The following is a 17,723-nucleotide window of genomic DNA, read 5'->3' on the forward strand; positions in this document are numbered from 1 at the left end:
GATTCAATGATGATTCAATTGAGCATAACTAATGTGCAAAAGCATTTTAGAGATTAGGGATGGGTATCGTTTAGGTTTTATCCAATATCGGTGCCAAACCGGTACTTTTGAAACGGTGCCCGTGCTTAAACGGTGCTCAAACTGGTGCTTAAAGAATGGAGAACACAAAATTGGTCCAAAAACCTCTCATGTTCAGCTGTTTTTTTGTAAAAAGATAACAATGTTAGCCTTTTTTATGGCATCACTCTTGGCTGGAAGCAGTGCTTAATCAATGGAAAAAACACAAACTTTGTCCAAAAACCTCTCATGTTTAACTGTTCCCCACTTTTTCTTTGGTCATTTTAGCCTTTTTGGCCAGGGTGAAGGGAGTATCTGCCATCAAACAAGAAGACAGCCGCATGTAGCTATGATGATGTTTGCTAGTTCACCTTACATGCATTAATTTGATAATGCGGTTAGCCTACTCAGCGTAAATTACGCACGAACAACATTAAGCTACTCACTCAGAGAAGAACAGCTGCTGCTGCTGCCGTCATCATCCGTCATCATTTCTGCTACACTGGCAGGGCTAGGGGCCAGGACTCTCCTCTTCGGGTTTTTGGGGGATGTTGCTAACTCCGGGTCCGATAACAGGCACCACACCCGCAGTAGATGCGCTCGGTGTGAGGTCTCGCAGCAAGCTATCAAATACGGCGCATTTCTCAGCTTTTAAAAAAAACGCTATGCGTCGCCAGGTGTTTCATGGGATTCGAGGTGTTACCTCCTTTGACAGTATCACAGTATCAGCTTAAAGCACTTGTTGCAGGCTGCTGAGTTTGCATATTTTGCTGTGAAGTACAGCCAGACTTTGACCGCTTCGCCTTGGGCATTTTTAATCTGTAGCTCTGCTCTAAAAGAACGTACGTACCTGGACCCGCCTGCTATCCTCGGAAACGTAAAATGATTGGCTAGAATCTAAAGTGTATGACATCTCAGGAAAAAAAGCACCGAAATAAAGCACCGAAATGTGCGCTGCTTTTCGGTCTGGTTACTACCGTTTATGTCAGAACCGGTACCCATCCCTATTAGAGATACAACTAAATAATAGAAACTGTGATCTTGGTTATACATATGCAAAAAAAAATACCCTGTTGAAGCATGACGGGTAACTCGATCTCTAGTTATCAGGATTTGTGTCTCCATGTGCAGCATATGGATGTTGCCAGTGAACATTAGTAATTGCATCTCCTCCAAAACTTACTTCGCAAAGCTGTTCGGTAGCTTAAAGCATTTTAAAACTTTTCATTCACTCTGGGAGTCGATCTCACACTGTTGCTCCGGGGCTGTACTGAGATCAGCAGCAGCTCTTACTATAACACACGCTCTTCCCCTCTCTGCCTCCATGCTCTGCTTTAACAAATAAATATATTCATACTTTTGGAGAGGCAGCAGGCTGCATCACATACCAAGCCTCCAAAATAACACATGCAAAGAGACATAAAACAACATTTAACTCATATTTTGTATGACCACGTTTATTCTTCAACAGAGGCTGAACCTTCTTGAGCGATTTGTCTTGTGATTTCTTTAAGTAGTCTTCAGGAATAGTTCTCTAGGCTTCTTAAAGGACATTTAAAACTCTTTTTGGATGTTGACTGCTTTTTGTTTTGCTCTTAATGTTCCCAATGTGTTTGGGATCACTGTCATGCTGACAAATGAAACTGTTGCCAATCCAGTGATTTCCACATGGTATTGCATGGTGAATCAAAATCTGATGGTACTTTTTGGTGTTCTTTATTTCATCATATTTTGTGAAGACCCCCACCACCACTGGCTGAAATTCACCCTAAACCATGACAGAGCCTCCACCATGTTATACAGATGGCTGTGGACATACATTCTTGTACCTCTTTCCTTATACTGTTGATGATTTGAACCACAACTTTCATAGATTTATCAATCCATAAGACCTGTTGCCACTGATTTTCAGTCCAGTTCTTGTGTAATTTGGCATTTTGCCACCTTTTCCCCTTCTTAACAGTCACCTGAGATCATTTTTCACGAGCTTTCGGCAAAGTGTAGATAAATCAACCTGCAAAGACCTGAAACAGATCCTGTGTCAGAACCCAAGGACATGATTTTCAGATGCCGTTCATCTGCCTTGCCACTTCTTCCAAAGAAATGTTCGCAAATTCTTTAGAGACACATGCTTCATGCCTAGATACACCAGGTTTCCAGCCAATAGCTCTTTGGGAATCACTTTTTTGGTGCAAAAATGATATTTTATGCTTGTCAAAATGTGTTATGTTTAGCATTTTTTGTAAATTCAGCTAAAGAAATGGAACAACTTTGTGGTTTTGCAACAAAATGCTAGTAACATTGTGTCTACAATTAAAAATTGGTTATCTGTTATGTGTAGACGTAACAGTGGTTCATCCCTTGGGCTAGATGGCTCTTTTGCGCTTGAATGGTTCATAACTCAAAGGTTCACAAAGCCAAGGACATTTTAAAAACTGAAGAATGAATGGTTCCCCAGAAGCAAAGTGTAGAGGAGTGAGGTGTGGATCAAGGCCTTTGGACAGTCTTGTACTATTATAAAGTGGAAGAGCTTAGCTTTCATCATACTAGGTTCATGACAAAATCAAAATCAAGTTTTAGCATATTGTGGAAAGTACTTTGCAGTGACTGACCTTTTGAAATCTTCAAAAAATAAATGTAACCCAGATTTTTCACGTCCATGTGTAAGATGCATCTACGCAAAGCAGGGACATGATAAGGCTTAAAGGTTGCGGATTTGATTTTGTGTGTTTACCAATCTCAACAGTTTCCATATATCTCTTTCTTCAAGAATAGTGTTACATACACACTTCAAAATCTCTTAGGGAAAAAACGAACCAGATACCAGAAACCATAGTTGAAACCACTAAAAACGTGATTTTTAGTGGCTAACTCGCAAGTGGACAGATTATCAGAGAGATGCACATGTTTGTACAGATGCACTTAACCAGAGGAAATGTAACAGCAACACGGATATTCATGATAACTTGTGAGATCCTTTTATCTAGCAGACGGTCCACTGCACAAGCAGATGTGCCTCGTCTATGCATATGAGGGCTTGCATGTGAGCATGCGTCGATTTCATGAGCGATGGTTTTGTAAAATGCAAACATATTGTAGTTGTTACTGCATTTATGCTTACTGTCTGTCTGTATATGTGAGTGCAAATGGGTGTGTGTGTGGTTATTACGTGCTCCCCAGCTGTTGATATGAATTAATGTAATTGCACATGTATTGTGTGCAAATGTATGTTGTGTATAAATAGGTTTGATCCATGAGCATATACAATTCAACTGCCAGAATATAAGGGCCAACTGTGAAGCATAATTATACAAATTATCCTTGCAGTTTGTTAGTGTGTTACTGTGTATGTGTGTGTCCATTTCTCTGTGCGTGTGTGCAAACACGCACTCAGTTGTTTGTGCAGTTGTCATTACGTGTGTGTCACTGTGTTCACACTTGTTGTGCATGCACGCGTCTCCTGGTGAAACCTCCAGCTTCAAGTGGTCACCACACAGCTGCTGGTTGCAGGCTCGGAGCCAAGCACACGGCCTCAGAAATGACAGACACCTGCTGCACAACACAACTCTGACACTAACTGCAATGTGAGCTAGACGTATGACAGTACGGTTCGCTGTGAATTAATTGTGGAGAGGGGACACTCCAGAAAGTCATCTTTTATAAAGCCTGGTTTTATGTGGCGTTCCTATCAGTGAGGATCATCCAGTAATCTGCTCGCGCCTGTAATTAGAAATCACCAGTTACAATACTTTGATCTACGCTGCCTTGATCTTGTGACACTTTCCTTTTTTCTGAACAACATTTTACCATGCTATCCTTCAGCACAGACCACAGGGTGCAGAATGGCTAAATAGACAGTAATATGAAACAAAGTTGTTTCCAGTGAAGCTGTCCTGTGTGGTTTTATATTAATTCACATTCCTGTTTGCAAATACACTCACTGGCCACTTCACTGGTTACACTTTTTCAACTGCTCCTTAATGCAAATACCTTATCAGCCAATCACATGGCAGCGATTCAAAACATTTAGAAATGCAGACAAGTCAACCTGCTGAATTTTTCCCTGCATAAACATCTATAAGGTTTACAGAGAATGATAAAAGGAAGAAAAAGAAAATATGCAGTGAGCAGCAGTTTTGTGGGTGAAAATTCTTTGTTGACACCAGAGGTCCAAAGACACTGTTTCAGGCTGATAGGAGGCCAACAGTAATTCAAATAACCACTTGTTACAGCCAGTGTATACAGAAGGGCACATAATACATATAATCGAAACTGCAGCAGATGGGCTACAACAGCAGAAGACCACACTAGGTGCTGGATTAGTCCACAATTCACCTGCACTAATCAAAATCTGATAACAGAAGACTAGAAAAACGTTGCCTGGTCTGACAGGTGTCAAATTCTGTTGCAACATTCAAATGGGAGGGTTAGAATTTGGTGTAATCAACAGGAAAGCATGAATCCATCCTGCTTTATATCAACGAGTCAGGCTGCTATCGGTGTTATGGTGTGTGGGGGAAATTTTAGTACCTTCGTGCCAACTGAGCATCATTTAAACACCACAGCCTACTTGAGTATTATCCATCTTCTGATGGATGCTTCCAGCAGGATACTGCACCATGTCACAAAGCTCAAATCATCTCAAAGTGGTTTCTTGAACATAACAATTAGTTGACTATACACAAATGGTATCCACAGTCAGATCTCGATCCAAAAGAGCACTTTAGGGATTTGATGGAACAGGAGATTTGCATCATGGATGTGAAGCTTTGCAGCAACTGTGTAATGCTATCATTTCAATATAGAGCAAAATCTCTGAGGAATGTTTCTAGCGCATTGTTGAATCAATGCCATGAAGAATTAAGGCCATTCTGAAGGCAAAAGAAGGTCCAACACGAGCAAGCTGCAACTAATGAAGGGGTGAGTGTATATTAACAGGGGTGATCATGAACATAAATGTATATTGTTTATAAATATGTTTGATCTGTAAACAATGGGAGGAGAGGATGAAGACAAAGTTAATCATTGTTTCATTTTACTCACTGTGTTTCTTGCCAATATTCTCTTTCAAAAGCTATTCAAAGTCTGAAATTTTACAATAGTTTGGATTTCTTTGGTATTATTTGGATTAAATTGGATTATTTGGATTAGAGTGATTCAGACACAGACAGCGAACAAAAAGAAATCTCCATAAAAATGACATCACCATTGTCAAGCAGTTACAGCAGCCAAAAAAAGTCGTGTAAGAGTTGAACAGTCTTTAAACATAGCAAATTATCCATGAGAATGAAAGCTTCTAATACCCCAAAGCGGTTAGGGGATTTTAATCTAAGGTGCCAATGCTCAAAGACATGCACATACTTTTTCACCTTTGCATGTTTCAATGCATGTGTGCAAGGTTAGAAGCTGGGGAGAAAGTTGTGGAGTGAATCAAATCGAAATCATCAGCCCTGCAGCAGCTTTAATCAGCCAAATATCTCTGAGCAAAGTCTGCTGAACTGAATAATTCATTTTTCAAGCATTTTTAAGACATTTGATTGACGCACTCCCAATGTCAGCAAACTCCTAAGTACAAAAAAAATCTGTGATAGCAGGCTGTGACTTTAGGCTTATTATTAAGTCACCTTGATTGACTGTCAGACAGCTTCACTGAAGTATAAGAGGAATACAATGAGGTAGTATTTATAAAACAGACTTTCCTTAATCTTACCACAGAGAACATAAAATATTAGGTGTCACTTTTTTGCAAGCACACACTCCCACCTCTCCCACCATTATCTCGTATCATATCACCCTATTTTGACGATAACATCCACATCTGCAATGCATTCCTGTGAGGCCAGGAGGTGACGAGAGCATCCTACGCCAGAATGACTCGGCAGGATTTCTTTTTCCCCCCACACTCCTTCCCACAGACTGACTCACTGCTCTCTGGCTGAGGCCCAGTGTGTCTCAGCTCATCCTCTCTTCCTTTCTCTCATCTCCCTGTTGCCTAATGTGTATGGATACTGATGCTCGAGGGGCTTTCTGCAACACTGCTCTCAATCATCAACTCAAATTCTGATCAGGGCTCAATTAGGGAGGAATGAAAGATCTGTTTAGAGCACTTGAACGGGCCTAAAGATGATAGGAAGTGGGCTGTGGTGGCTCAACAGTGATATTTCTATCATGGAAGAGCCCACACTCTGACCCCAGGTATCAAGCAACTTGGCATACACGGAGAAACAAAATTTCCCAGCATGCCTACTAACCAAACTACATTTTTTGGCCATTAATCACCAAATATAGTTCGCTTTCTTTAGCTTCTCCACATTTTACAGCCTTATCAATAGTAAAAGTGAAGTTACCGTTTTAAAGATAGCAGTCATAAAGACTGATCTGCTGGCGAGAAAGCTGTCGAAAGCGAGTGCCGTCCAAAACCAAAACATCCATTAAAGGAATAGTGCAACATTTTGGGCGACACGTTTGCAGTAATTGCTTTCTTACTGAGAGATACTGCAGCTGGCTAAATCAATAGCACCCTCATGTCTGTGCATTAAATACAGAGCCTGAGCCAAGAGGCATTTAGCTTAGCAGGAAGAAACAGCAAGCCCAGCTCTCTCCAAAGTTAAATAATCTGTCTACTGGCACCTCTATCCCTCTCATTAATTAACGCGCTTTATCGTGTTTCGATAATCACTGAAAGAAAGAAACAATTTGTGGCTTTGTGGTAAACGCTGGAACTTTCCAGACGTGTCACAGATTTGTCATCACCAAGAGATTAAGCAATAACCACTGACTGCAGTGAAGCGCAGAGCCAAAGGAATTTTGTTCATTACGCCAAGTTAAGTCCATCTACAACCACAAGCTGTCATAATATTTGTTTTGAATGTTGTCTTAACTTTACTATGACTTAACATTATTATTATAATTTTTATTACTATAGTGGAGTATTTTTCACCCTGTTAAGAAGCTGCTGTCACAGTTCTGGATGGGTGAGTCAGTGCTTTTCTTGATGGAGTTCACAGCTGCTCTGTCCTCTGGCAAGTTCAAGTCAAGCTTTGAACAAAGTGTCAGAGAGGGCAAGAAGGAAAAAAAGATGGGATTGGATTGCAGTGGGTGACCGACATCTTGGCCTTACAAATAATTGAAAGTTTTCTGGCTTTACTAGAACACTCACTCTTAACTTCAGATGACACTTCAAGGTGTGATATCTATTGGGAAACATGACCTCATGGTATTTCTTTCTTTTGACAGCTACAGAAAGTATGATCGGGGTGCACACTTAAAAAAACGCACACACACAAACATAAACAAAGCAAGGATTACAGATATCTGTAGCTTCTTTTTAACGGTGTGACAGAAAAGCTGAGTGTGCATGAGGTCCTACAAAATCTAAGTAATTCCAAAGATCAGTTGTTTTAATAAAAATACCTATGGGAGGTATCAGCATATAATAGTAAGCTGATTTCTAATACTGTTAAAGTTTAAACCCATTAGCTTCTACACACCTATCATTGTATGTTTAGTCCAAAGAAGTCATCCAAAAAGCCTTATCAACTTCACCTTATCTGGTATTTTATATGTAAGACCAAATCAACTGATGCACATTTCTATCCGATTGTTCAGTCAGACGTCACTAGCCGTGTCTGGGCCTAAACTTCGCTGCAGGTCCATATATCAAACTATCACTATGGCATTACTGAGAGTTGAAAAACTGTCTAAAGTCTTTCATCTTTAATAAAATGATCAGCGTTCTGCTCTACCAGGTGTAACAATTGAGTTTAACATCCAGGCATCCATGAAAACGGAATTTATGACATTTAACAGAGTTAGAAGTTAGCAGGGAGTTAGCTCGCTAGCTTCTATCTAAATACAATATAGCATGTCCTGACTGCGGGGTTTTGGAAACAAATTAAAACGTACAGCTCTGTTATCACTTCCAGCATAAATGAAGACGGAAAACTAAACAGCAGTGACGTTTGTAAGGTTACTGAAGTTGGGCTAGCTGGTATATAATTATGTGCTACGTGACCGCTAGCGACACAGCTATGTTAGCATAATATAAACAAGCTAACTTTTTTTCCACTCGATAAAAGTTAACGTGAGTGTTCTCGGTGGTCAGGAACAAATGTAATCGCATGGCAGGATGCTGTAAAAGGACCAAACTTCAGCCAGGAGAACAACTGAGATAATCCATCCACAATACGAGGTTAGTCATTCATATACTGCTGCATGGGCTGGGCTGTAGTTACATCCTAAGGTTTTAAAAACTGAGCTGAACTGAATAAATGATTAGTGGTAATAAAAGCTGAGGGAGGTCAACAGGGATCACTGACTGTTTTAGGAGTTTTTTGAGATCAAATAGAAGAAAATACAAAACATTAAACATGTTAACAACACAAAAGCCATATTAAACGCAGACTACTTTAGACCCGGAAGTAGGATTCGTCGCGTCATCACTGAACAACCGGATAGGCCTGTAATGTACACAGCTACACTAAGGTTTCTATAGTATTACCACTTGTCTATAGAGAAGCACCAATTTTTATCTACAGTATAAGTTGGATGAGTATAGCCCAGCTAAAGACAGCTGACTCAATTTGTTTCAGTTTTATTTATATAGCGCCAAATCACAATAACAGTGAAGTAACGTCAAGACCCCACAATAGTATGAGAAAACCCCGACATTCAGATAACCCCCAATGAGCAAGGTGACAGTGGGAAGCGAAAATTTACTTTTAACAGGAAGAAACCTCCAGCAGAACCAGGGTCAATCCCTCACTGCAAAATAGTTGGGGGTGAGGATATTGTCTGCTGTGTCAGATGACACAGTGGACTTTAACACCTACAACCAACCATTTTCTTCTGTTCATTTAATTCAGAATCAAGGTGCAGTTGAAGCCTATCCTAGCGGTTGACAGGCGATGTACATCCTGAGCAGGTCAGCAGTCTGCCGCAGGGTTTTACCATCATTAACACCTCAGCTAAGTTGTATGTCTTTAGAAAGTAAAAAAAATCTATTCATACCTGAGAAAAAATGCAAACTCATATTGTGGATACACAGGGCAAATAAAAAGTTAATTCAAACCTCAAGCAAGATTGTGCCTGTGAAGGGCAGAAGAGATAGTCAGTCTGATTTTCCCAATGAGTCTGACTGGAAAGACTTCTTCATGAAGCTCAGTTATCTGAATTTTCTCCAACTTGTTACATGTTGTGTATTGATTTCAACTGAATGGGGCTGAGAACATGAATGAATTAAATGGATGCTCCATTCTCCTGCTCCTACCTTATAACCTTCTTTGGTAATCTCTAGCTTTCTTTTCTTATTCTATTTCCATCTCAAATTCGTTAACTGTTCTAAGCTTCTTCCTAAGATTTTTTCAGTTGCTTCCATTGCATTAGTTTAACGGTCTTCTCTTATTTTCCCATTTCAAACGTGTCAAGTGACTTTGCAGCTTCTTTTTCCCGTCTTGACGTCTCTTAGCAGTAACTCTGCTCTTCTTTGATGCTGTGTCTTGAGGTCATTCGGCTGGGCGGCAATGTTTACTAAATGTCAGAGGCAGTCAAGCGCCTCCACAAGAACACAATCCGCCCTAAAAGCTGCTGCTGGCCACCTGTCCATCACATCATCGCCATCTCAGATCATTTGTTCTGAGGTTTAACCCTTTCACCGCTTTCCACAGTGACAGATCGTGGACCAGTGATATGATTGGCTCTGATGGGTGTACACTAACTTCCTGGAGGTGAGGTGATTCTGTACTTGTGTCTCAGAACTTAAACTGCATAAAAAAAAAATGCAGTATTCAGACAGTATGACTTAGAATTTTGCCAGTATGTGCACCATTCCCTCTGTCCTTTAGATGCAACCCTGAGAAGATGTCTATCCTGGCACCTTAATTATCATAACACAATACAATTATAGGCAAAAAACAGTGTTGATTCTTCAGAAATTTACATCACAATCTAATGTTAGGAAGTGGTATACTAGCGAGCAATAATATGGTCCACATATCCATATGTGGATTTGGGACCTGAAGAAGACTGAGTTTTGGACCCAGATTACTCGTTGAGGCTCCTGACTACGGTAGCTGTAATGCTCAGACAATCCATTAAGCGGTGCAGCTTCGTCGCTTACCAAAGTCGTACTAAAGCATTTTTGATTTTTGAGCACCGTGTAGCACATAAAATCAGTTCGAGGTCAGTAAGCACAACCAGAATTCAAACATAAGGCGCCCTGGATTATAAGGGGAACTGTGGATTTTTGAGAAAATTTGTATTTTAAGTGCGCCTTATAGTGTGGAAAATACGGTAATAACTTAAAGTCGATTGAAACATGCAAAGTGGCCGAACAAATATGTATAGACTGCTTTTCTTCTTCAGGGTAACAATAGGGTAGATTTGTCCAGTGGAGAAAAGGTTTACATCACCATACCTGATCAACTACTTGAAAAAAAAAAATCACTCACATTACTTCTGTTTTTATTCATGACATGTTTGTGTCTCTGCGTGGTGTAAACTGGTATAAACCTTCAGGTGTTTGGGTAGGTTTCACACCTGTGCCCCAGTGATGGGAAAAACCTCAAAGGCAAAGCAAGTGACCCAAATACCAAGTGTTTAGTTGGAGACCAGCAGAGAGAGAAATCGAGAGTATCAGACTCTCTGTCACTTCCAGTGCTCTGTGCACAGTTTTGCAAGCGCACAGACAAATGTGCCAAATGAAATACCATCTGTTTGCACACTGTATGACTGCAAAAACTAACAGCTGAAACAGGCGGCAAACTGACACTAACCCTACTCAGAAAATCACGGTTCATGTTGCACCAGACCAGGTGTGGGGTCTAACTGAGCATGCAGAGAAACAACTGAGAGAAAAACTGGAAAGCAAGTGGACTCAATTAAGTATGCGGTGTTTCTGACCAGCTGCAGCTTTTATGCGCGACCCACTTACCTCTCTCTGTTGAACTTGAGGGAGTGGAGGATGGCTGGTCTCTTCTGTCTCAGGTTCCATAGGTGGACGCTGTCATCTGCCAAAGCGCTCACCAGCGCCCCCTGTCATAACAGAGGCATTGAGTTTCCTTTTTTGAAGGTGACAAAGGAAAAGCATTCACACAAACATGGTAGTGTCATTAACTACATACTACTGAAGCTTCCATGAACACGTCTGCACATTTTGTCTGCGAGCATGACATGTATTAGTCAGACTGCATTCCCTAGAAACTCAGGGAACTGAGTTTAAATCAGGCAGCTTTCTCCCAGGTAACGATGATGATTCATAAGATGTATATAAGTGTATGTCTGTGTGTGTGTGTGGGAGGCACAAAAAAATCATCTCGATCTCCCTAAGGGTTCGTTTGAGCTGCTGAGTCACAGCCACACAGATGCTAACACACACCAGCACACATACCGGAAACACTAAGTATGAAATACTGCACTGGTCGTAAGTGATAAAAGTCTGAAAAGATAGTCAAAAATGTTTGTGTCTGGCCTGTACAGTACTGTGCAAAAGTCTTGAGCTGCTCCTTCATTTCTTTATATTTTGCTTCCAAGGAGCCAGCCTTTCAGTCCAGGCTGGCTGACAACTCTGAAAAAAAAAAAAACCTCATAATTTCTAATTTCTTTAGCTTATTCTTTAAAAAATAGCTAGGATAGCACAGTTAGTCAGGCATAAATAGTATTTTTTAATCAAAGAACCGTTGACATATCTCAGCATGCTGTGCAATGATTTGAGAAAACTGAACAACAAGAAAAGTGCCGTAAAATTTTGAACCATCGTGCAAAATATGATCTCAAACACACTGTCAATGCAGTAAAAATGTACCTTTATAGAAAAGACATCAGAGACCAGACATCAACATTGTTGAAGCACTGTACAATGATTTTAACCGAGCTACTTTTGCACAGTATTGTAGCTTAAAATTATATAAGAGGTTTTCTGGTGCAGAATAATGTTTGGGTAAGTTGTGCTGTGACTGTGTTATTACAAGGAACAAGCCAAAAAACAGTTAAACTGCCACAAGATGTAAAACAACTTCATGTTATATTGTTTTTTAAATCAATTTGGCACAATAAACTTTCAACGCATCAGTATAGTTCAAACACAAGCAGCCATATTGTTCTAAACTGGAAAAAGCTCAATATTACCTGATAAGATCAATGACGAAACAAAGAAGGTTGGAGAAAATCGTGACATGGCTGTTGATTGCTAAATTTCAAGACTAAACAGCAGTTGTTTGAAATAGCAAAATCAGCCTAGTAGCTGCAATCAGTCATCAAGCGTGTATTAGAAGTAACCACAAGTAAAAATGGGAGTCATTTCTCTGTTTTTGTAACCTACCTCATTGATGAGAAACTGTAGCTGGATGACAGCCGCTCCACTCTCATGCTGACAGTAACACTCCACACCAGGACGCCCGAACCTGAAAGGCTCTCAGTCAAGGAACGTACAGTTCCAGCAAAGAGATCATCAAAGCAATAGCGCATGTTTCTGTTTGTGCAGAGAAAGCTGGTGTGTTCTGTGTCTGCATGAGAGAAGAAAAAAAAATGGCAAAAAAGAACAAGTGCCTCAGCATTTGAAAGCTCGAGGGTCACGACACCTGATTTAAATGTCATGACATGTGTTCCTGGGTAATTGTTAGGAAGGAAAACGAAACATCCACAGTGACGTAAATTTTATGGTCTGGTAACAGAGATTCAGCCCATTCCTCCCCTCCAACAAAACTCTTTACAGTGCAAGACTTCCTCCTTACACACATTTCATTTAAAATATTAGCTCATTATGTACCCTACAGATAAAAATCACAGGGATCAGTTTCACTAAGGAGCATTTAATTTTAACCGTACGCTCTCAGTATGTATGCACTGCAAATGTAACTCAGGAAACAGTAAGCCACTTACAGTAGATGACTGCAGTTCTGTAGAAATAGCAATAAATATACAGAATCAACACAAAACAGAGCTACAGTAAGGAACAGACACAGACAGATTGACAGCGAGAAAATGGAAATGTGGGGTCATGAATTCAAGTATAGAGAATATGAATCAGCAGAGAGGAGGTGGATATTATGTGACCAGCTGAGCAAATAAGAGCAGGAAGAAGAAAAAAAAAGAAGAAGAAGAGAAAGGGCACATTTGGATATACTGTACACTGACAATTCTAACAACAGATGCAGAGAGAGAAAATAGACACAACGATGGAAGTTTTTTCCTTTCTTTAAAATAAATAAATAAATAAAGGGGGAAAAGGAAGGAAAGAGCACAAGTCTAGCAAAGAATAGCAAGTTTCCTTTCTCGAGGAGAGTGAGTGGGTGAGCTTACTGATTATTTTTATTCTTCCCATGAGTATCAGCACTAAGGCAGGGGGTGTCAATTTTCATATGGGGGCACATGAAGACACCGCACTCTGGGGATGACACTATCGCTCATCATTAATATGCGAGGGGAGGGGGTTGTGTGTTTTGGCATGTGGCCAGCTACAGTAAATTTCCTGAAGAGCTCGATATTTCTCTTGAATCTACATAGACACAAGAAGCAGGATGATTCAAAGGCAGAGAGAGAAATGTTGGTTCAACAGTGGTAGCGGCAGCAACAACAAACAAGAAGAAGCTTATCTCACCTGAATGCAAACACCAATAATCAAGTCCCACTCAACACAGTGCGCCATGTGCCATAAGCCCTAAACATAGGTATATCTTATCAAAGTATTTTACAGGTGATCATAACACCTACGAAGCCTTTAACGCAGCTAGCATTCACCCAGCTATGTTAGGCTTTTCGTTTCCTCCACATTTATTCTTCTTTTGGCCTCAATACACAGGAAGGTATATATAAATACACGCACTACAGTATATATTTATCTGAACTCTATTCGTATTTTTGGTCATTTAGTCCTTTGTATTTAGTCATCTGTAGCTATGTTGACAACAAGGTGTTGTCTGATAGCATGGACAAGGCTATGCCTAAACCAGCTCGAGTCAGTATGTTTTATATTGATCTTATTATTATGTGTAAATCACAAGGTTCGCTCATAGCAAAGAATCCACAGAGAACTGTTGCATCATTAACCATGGAGCTCTCATTAGGCAGCAGCAGGTAGCCAGTTTTAGCTTTTAGCAACTCAATAACCGGATATTTTCATCAAGAGCTGGTTGAATCTGTATGGGACTGTGAAGAATTTCCACTCATTTGAATCCCTGTTTTACCCTGAACAGGATTATGTCTAAGGTAATGAAAGCCCTAGGACCCCTTGACAGTTTTTCTAAATATTCTAATTTAATTCAGCGTTTATTTTGGTTGCTCATGTTGAATGGTTTTGCACACTGTCCTACTATGGACCCAGTGACACCTCTTTTTCAGTAATGTTTTTGTTGTAAAGCACTTTGTGATATTTATCTTGGACGGTGCTACAGAAAGAAAAAATATTGGGGCAAAGTCTCAACAAATACCTGACAGGGAATTTACCTGGTAAAACAGGTTGTTATAGAACAGAGTTTTAATTGCTGAAAGGGGGTTTTGTTTGGTTTTTATTTCAAATCCAGTTGTAACCTCAATATCTGTACTGAATAATTTTACTTTTACATCTAGAATTTCTTTTATACCTGGTGTTGTTACTCAACATAATCTGTAATTTAAAAACTGCATTCTTCTTCTTGAGTTTGCCAAATTGGTTTCATATGAAAAAATGACATACCAGCAGCTAGCTCTCTGTTTCTTAAGGAGTAGCAAAGTGACTGAAGACTACACACACGTAAGCTAACCTATTTATTTAGAAATACAATGTGATACAATGTTTACAATGTGGTTTATCATTTGCAGTGTTGGGAGCAACACATTCCATTTAATCACATTACATTTCTCAGTGATGTAGCAGCATACCATGCCACAGTGATTACATTACATTTACAATTATGCTATCACTTGCGTTACAAAGGTTCAAACAAACAATCTTTTTCTTCTTTTTGTGCAATTGTGCTGCAATCGGCTGATTTTACAAAATAGTGGGGCAATCTACCGCTTTTCAGAAGTGGACACATGTGCACTGGGTTTATTTTTATTGCACAAAAAGACAAGACCACATGGCACAAACTGCCCCCAAGCCAGAAATAACTACATTGCACTGCTAGCACAACATTAGCTCTTTGTAAGCATCTGCACAAAAAGCCATAAGCTAGCCAAGAACCCAAAATGATGTTAAAGCTGGGTGCCAACCCCAGCCCAGGACCTAGAGCCTGAACTTCAACAGGTAGTAAAGGCAGTGATGAGCAGTCAGGCTTGTAGCACTGTAGCGTCCATTTTGACATTTACACGTTTTTACAGTAAAATGCTGTGAAATGGCACGTTGCATAAAACTTTTGTGGTTTTATGGAGAAATGTGGTGCATGTCTACCACTGTGATGGCATTTGTGTGTGGTTACAAAAATGTTCATGAGAAATTTTTAAAAACCACAGACAGGACATAAAGAAGAAGTTTAGTGACTGCAAAACTCCTCAGACAGTATTGAGTTTGGGGCTACAAATGAAGAAATAAAAAAGAGAATAATGAATATAACAGAGGGCCAGAGAGCTCATCAGCATGCACCAAACCTTTTACACCCAGTGGATGAGAGTCTCAGTGCTCTCTCCACTTGACCTGTGGTGTGCCTTCTTTCCTCTAGCATACCGCTACTAGCTAACCTGTCACAGGGTAATGTAAGCCAAATGTGCAAGTAAGGGGGGAGAGAATGATTATAAATATATGAATGTTGTGTTCATATTACATAAGTGTTTTTTTCATTACACATCACCCAACTTTTTTTGGAACTGAGGCAGTACTTTGCACGGCTAATGTAGCTAATGTCACCATTAGTTTTGATCGTGTGTACAGAGTTTAGTCCAACTTGTTTTAAAGGGAAAATAATTTAGAAATTGTGCCTCAACTTTGAGAATTTCGATACGAATACGATTGCGTTGTATGGCATAGCAACTGAAGTCTCTCTACTTCTAGGTCTGATTCTGATCTAGAACATTCAAAAATACAATAAATAGTACAGTCTACAATAAACAGCACAGTTGAAATAAAAGGGGCTTATACTATGAAGTAGTGCAGGAATTTATATATCTACAACAGTGATAAAAACCAAGAAAAGTAAAAAGGAAGTTAGTTAAAAGTAGTAAAAGTAAGACTGAAGACTGACATTGTGGAAGACAGAAGTGCAAATTGCATTAATAAATATTAGATCAGAGCAGACTAGGCTTAGAAAAGGCTTGACAGGACAAGGGCAAAGACAGAATATTTCAGACAGAGAAAAAAAGATGTGCCGCTCAGTTTTTTTTATATTTAAGCATGTAAAACAATTCTAGCAGACCTCTAAAATAAAAAAAGAAAATGATATTATTGGCCTGTAAATGATAACAAGGATTTTTTGTTTCAACAAAACTCAAAGTAAACGGCAATACAATTGTTCTTAACCATCAGGTCACAAAGTGGAGCTAAATCAGCCTGCATGGCATCACCTTATGAAATCACTCTGGGTTTTTTTCAGAGGGGGGGGTTTAAAGAACCATTTTTGGATAATTAGTGCGAAAGTGGCCCTTGTACACATTTTGTCTTTCATCTCTTTGCAGAAAGCTGCCGAGCAAACAAGCAGAAGGGCCGGCTTGCTGTTAGTTAAGATGGTTTGGACCCAGAGACAGTGCAGACCATCTAAGTCAAAGTGGCTTAATTGAAAACTCTGTCTGAATGTTGCCTGGCAACCAAATCTTCCTCTCTGTAAAAGAGAGGAAAGGATTTAAGGTTGTGCTTTTTAAACTGCTCTTATTGCTTTCTCTCTGAAGGAAGGCAGCCATCCCACATGTACGATATCATGAAGCGAACACACAAACACGCACACACACACACAGCCTGGGGATGTGATCAGGAAAACATCCTGCCGCAAAATATGTTGAAAACACTGGCTTTTTAAAAATTGTTTCAGTGAGTGTCGCTCACTTTTGGTCATACCCTCAACAAGAGGGTATGACCAAAAGAAACTGGTCATAGACTGAATTTCCTCATGTGTAGTTCAGTTTGAGTTTACCTCTGCTCTGTGTTTCTCAATTGGCATGCACCAATTCCCTCGGCATCCAATCAAGAGTAACCACAACTGTCAAAAGTGCCCTGTTTCCTCTTTTTATGTGTTATATTGTTGTTGTGTCTCTTCAGGCAAATAGAGGAACTGCAGGACAAAAATCAACATTTTCTTTTTACCATTTGCTGACATTTCAAAGAACTAATGATTAATTAAGGAACAACAAGAGTCAATAAATCACTAAACAGGCCAACAAGCAATTCATTAAACAAAAGCAGCTATATAAAAATGTTTTGTACAGGTTATTATTGAATGCCCTTTCTGCTGATCTCAATATCTGATTAAATCTTTATCCAGTAAAAGAAAGCTTCTACTTGTGTTTTTGTAAACCTCTGGGCCGAGTAAATGTTTTCTTATGCTTTGTCAAAATGACTTTCCTATAAAAATACAAATTCTCTCTGGCAGTGTGTTTGTGCTGCAATTTCATGGCAGGGTGGGAAAAAAACAACAACACAGCTTTCAATTCCTGTGAATTGTTTTCACATCACTGACTTTTAACGTGTTATAACAACACTGACCGAATATTTTAGCAGATGAAGAATGAGGAAGACAAATTAGAGACAAAGACAAAGTTTCTATAAT

The 17,723-nt window shown here is 39.7% G+C and overlaps 1 protein-coding gene across 4 annotated transcripts in view; it reads right to left on the reverse strand.

The window, feature by feature from the left end:
- stxbp5a (syntaxin binding protein 5a (tomosyn)) overlaps nucleotides 1-17,723 on the reverse strand; it is a 103,947-nt gene that overhangs the window by 56,490 nt on the left and 29,734 nt on the right. For all 4 annotated transcript variants that reach the window (XM_076873873.1, XM_076873872.1, XM_076873871.1 and 1 more), the window contains exons 4-5: nucleotides 12,374-12,455; nucleotides 10,988-11,088 (exon numbers count right to left, since the gene is read on the reverse strand). In XM_076873873.1, coding sequence (XP_076729988.1) covers nucleotides 10,988-11,088; nucleotides 12,374-12,455 — 183 coding nt within the window. The remainder of the gene's footprint in view (nucleotides 1-10,987; nucleotides 11,089-12,373; nucleotides 12,456-17,723) is intronic.

This window comes from Maylandia zebra, linkage group LG15 (assembly GCF_041146795.1).
Source record: "Maylandia zebra isolate NMK-2024a linkage group LG15, Mzebra_GT3a, whole genome shotgun sequence".
NCBI classification, from domain to species: Eukaryota; Metazoa; Chordata; class Actinopteri; order Cichliformes; family Cichlidae; genus Maylandia; species Maylandia zebra.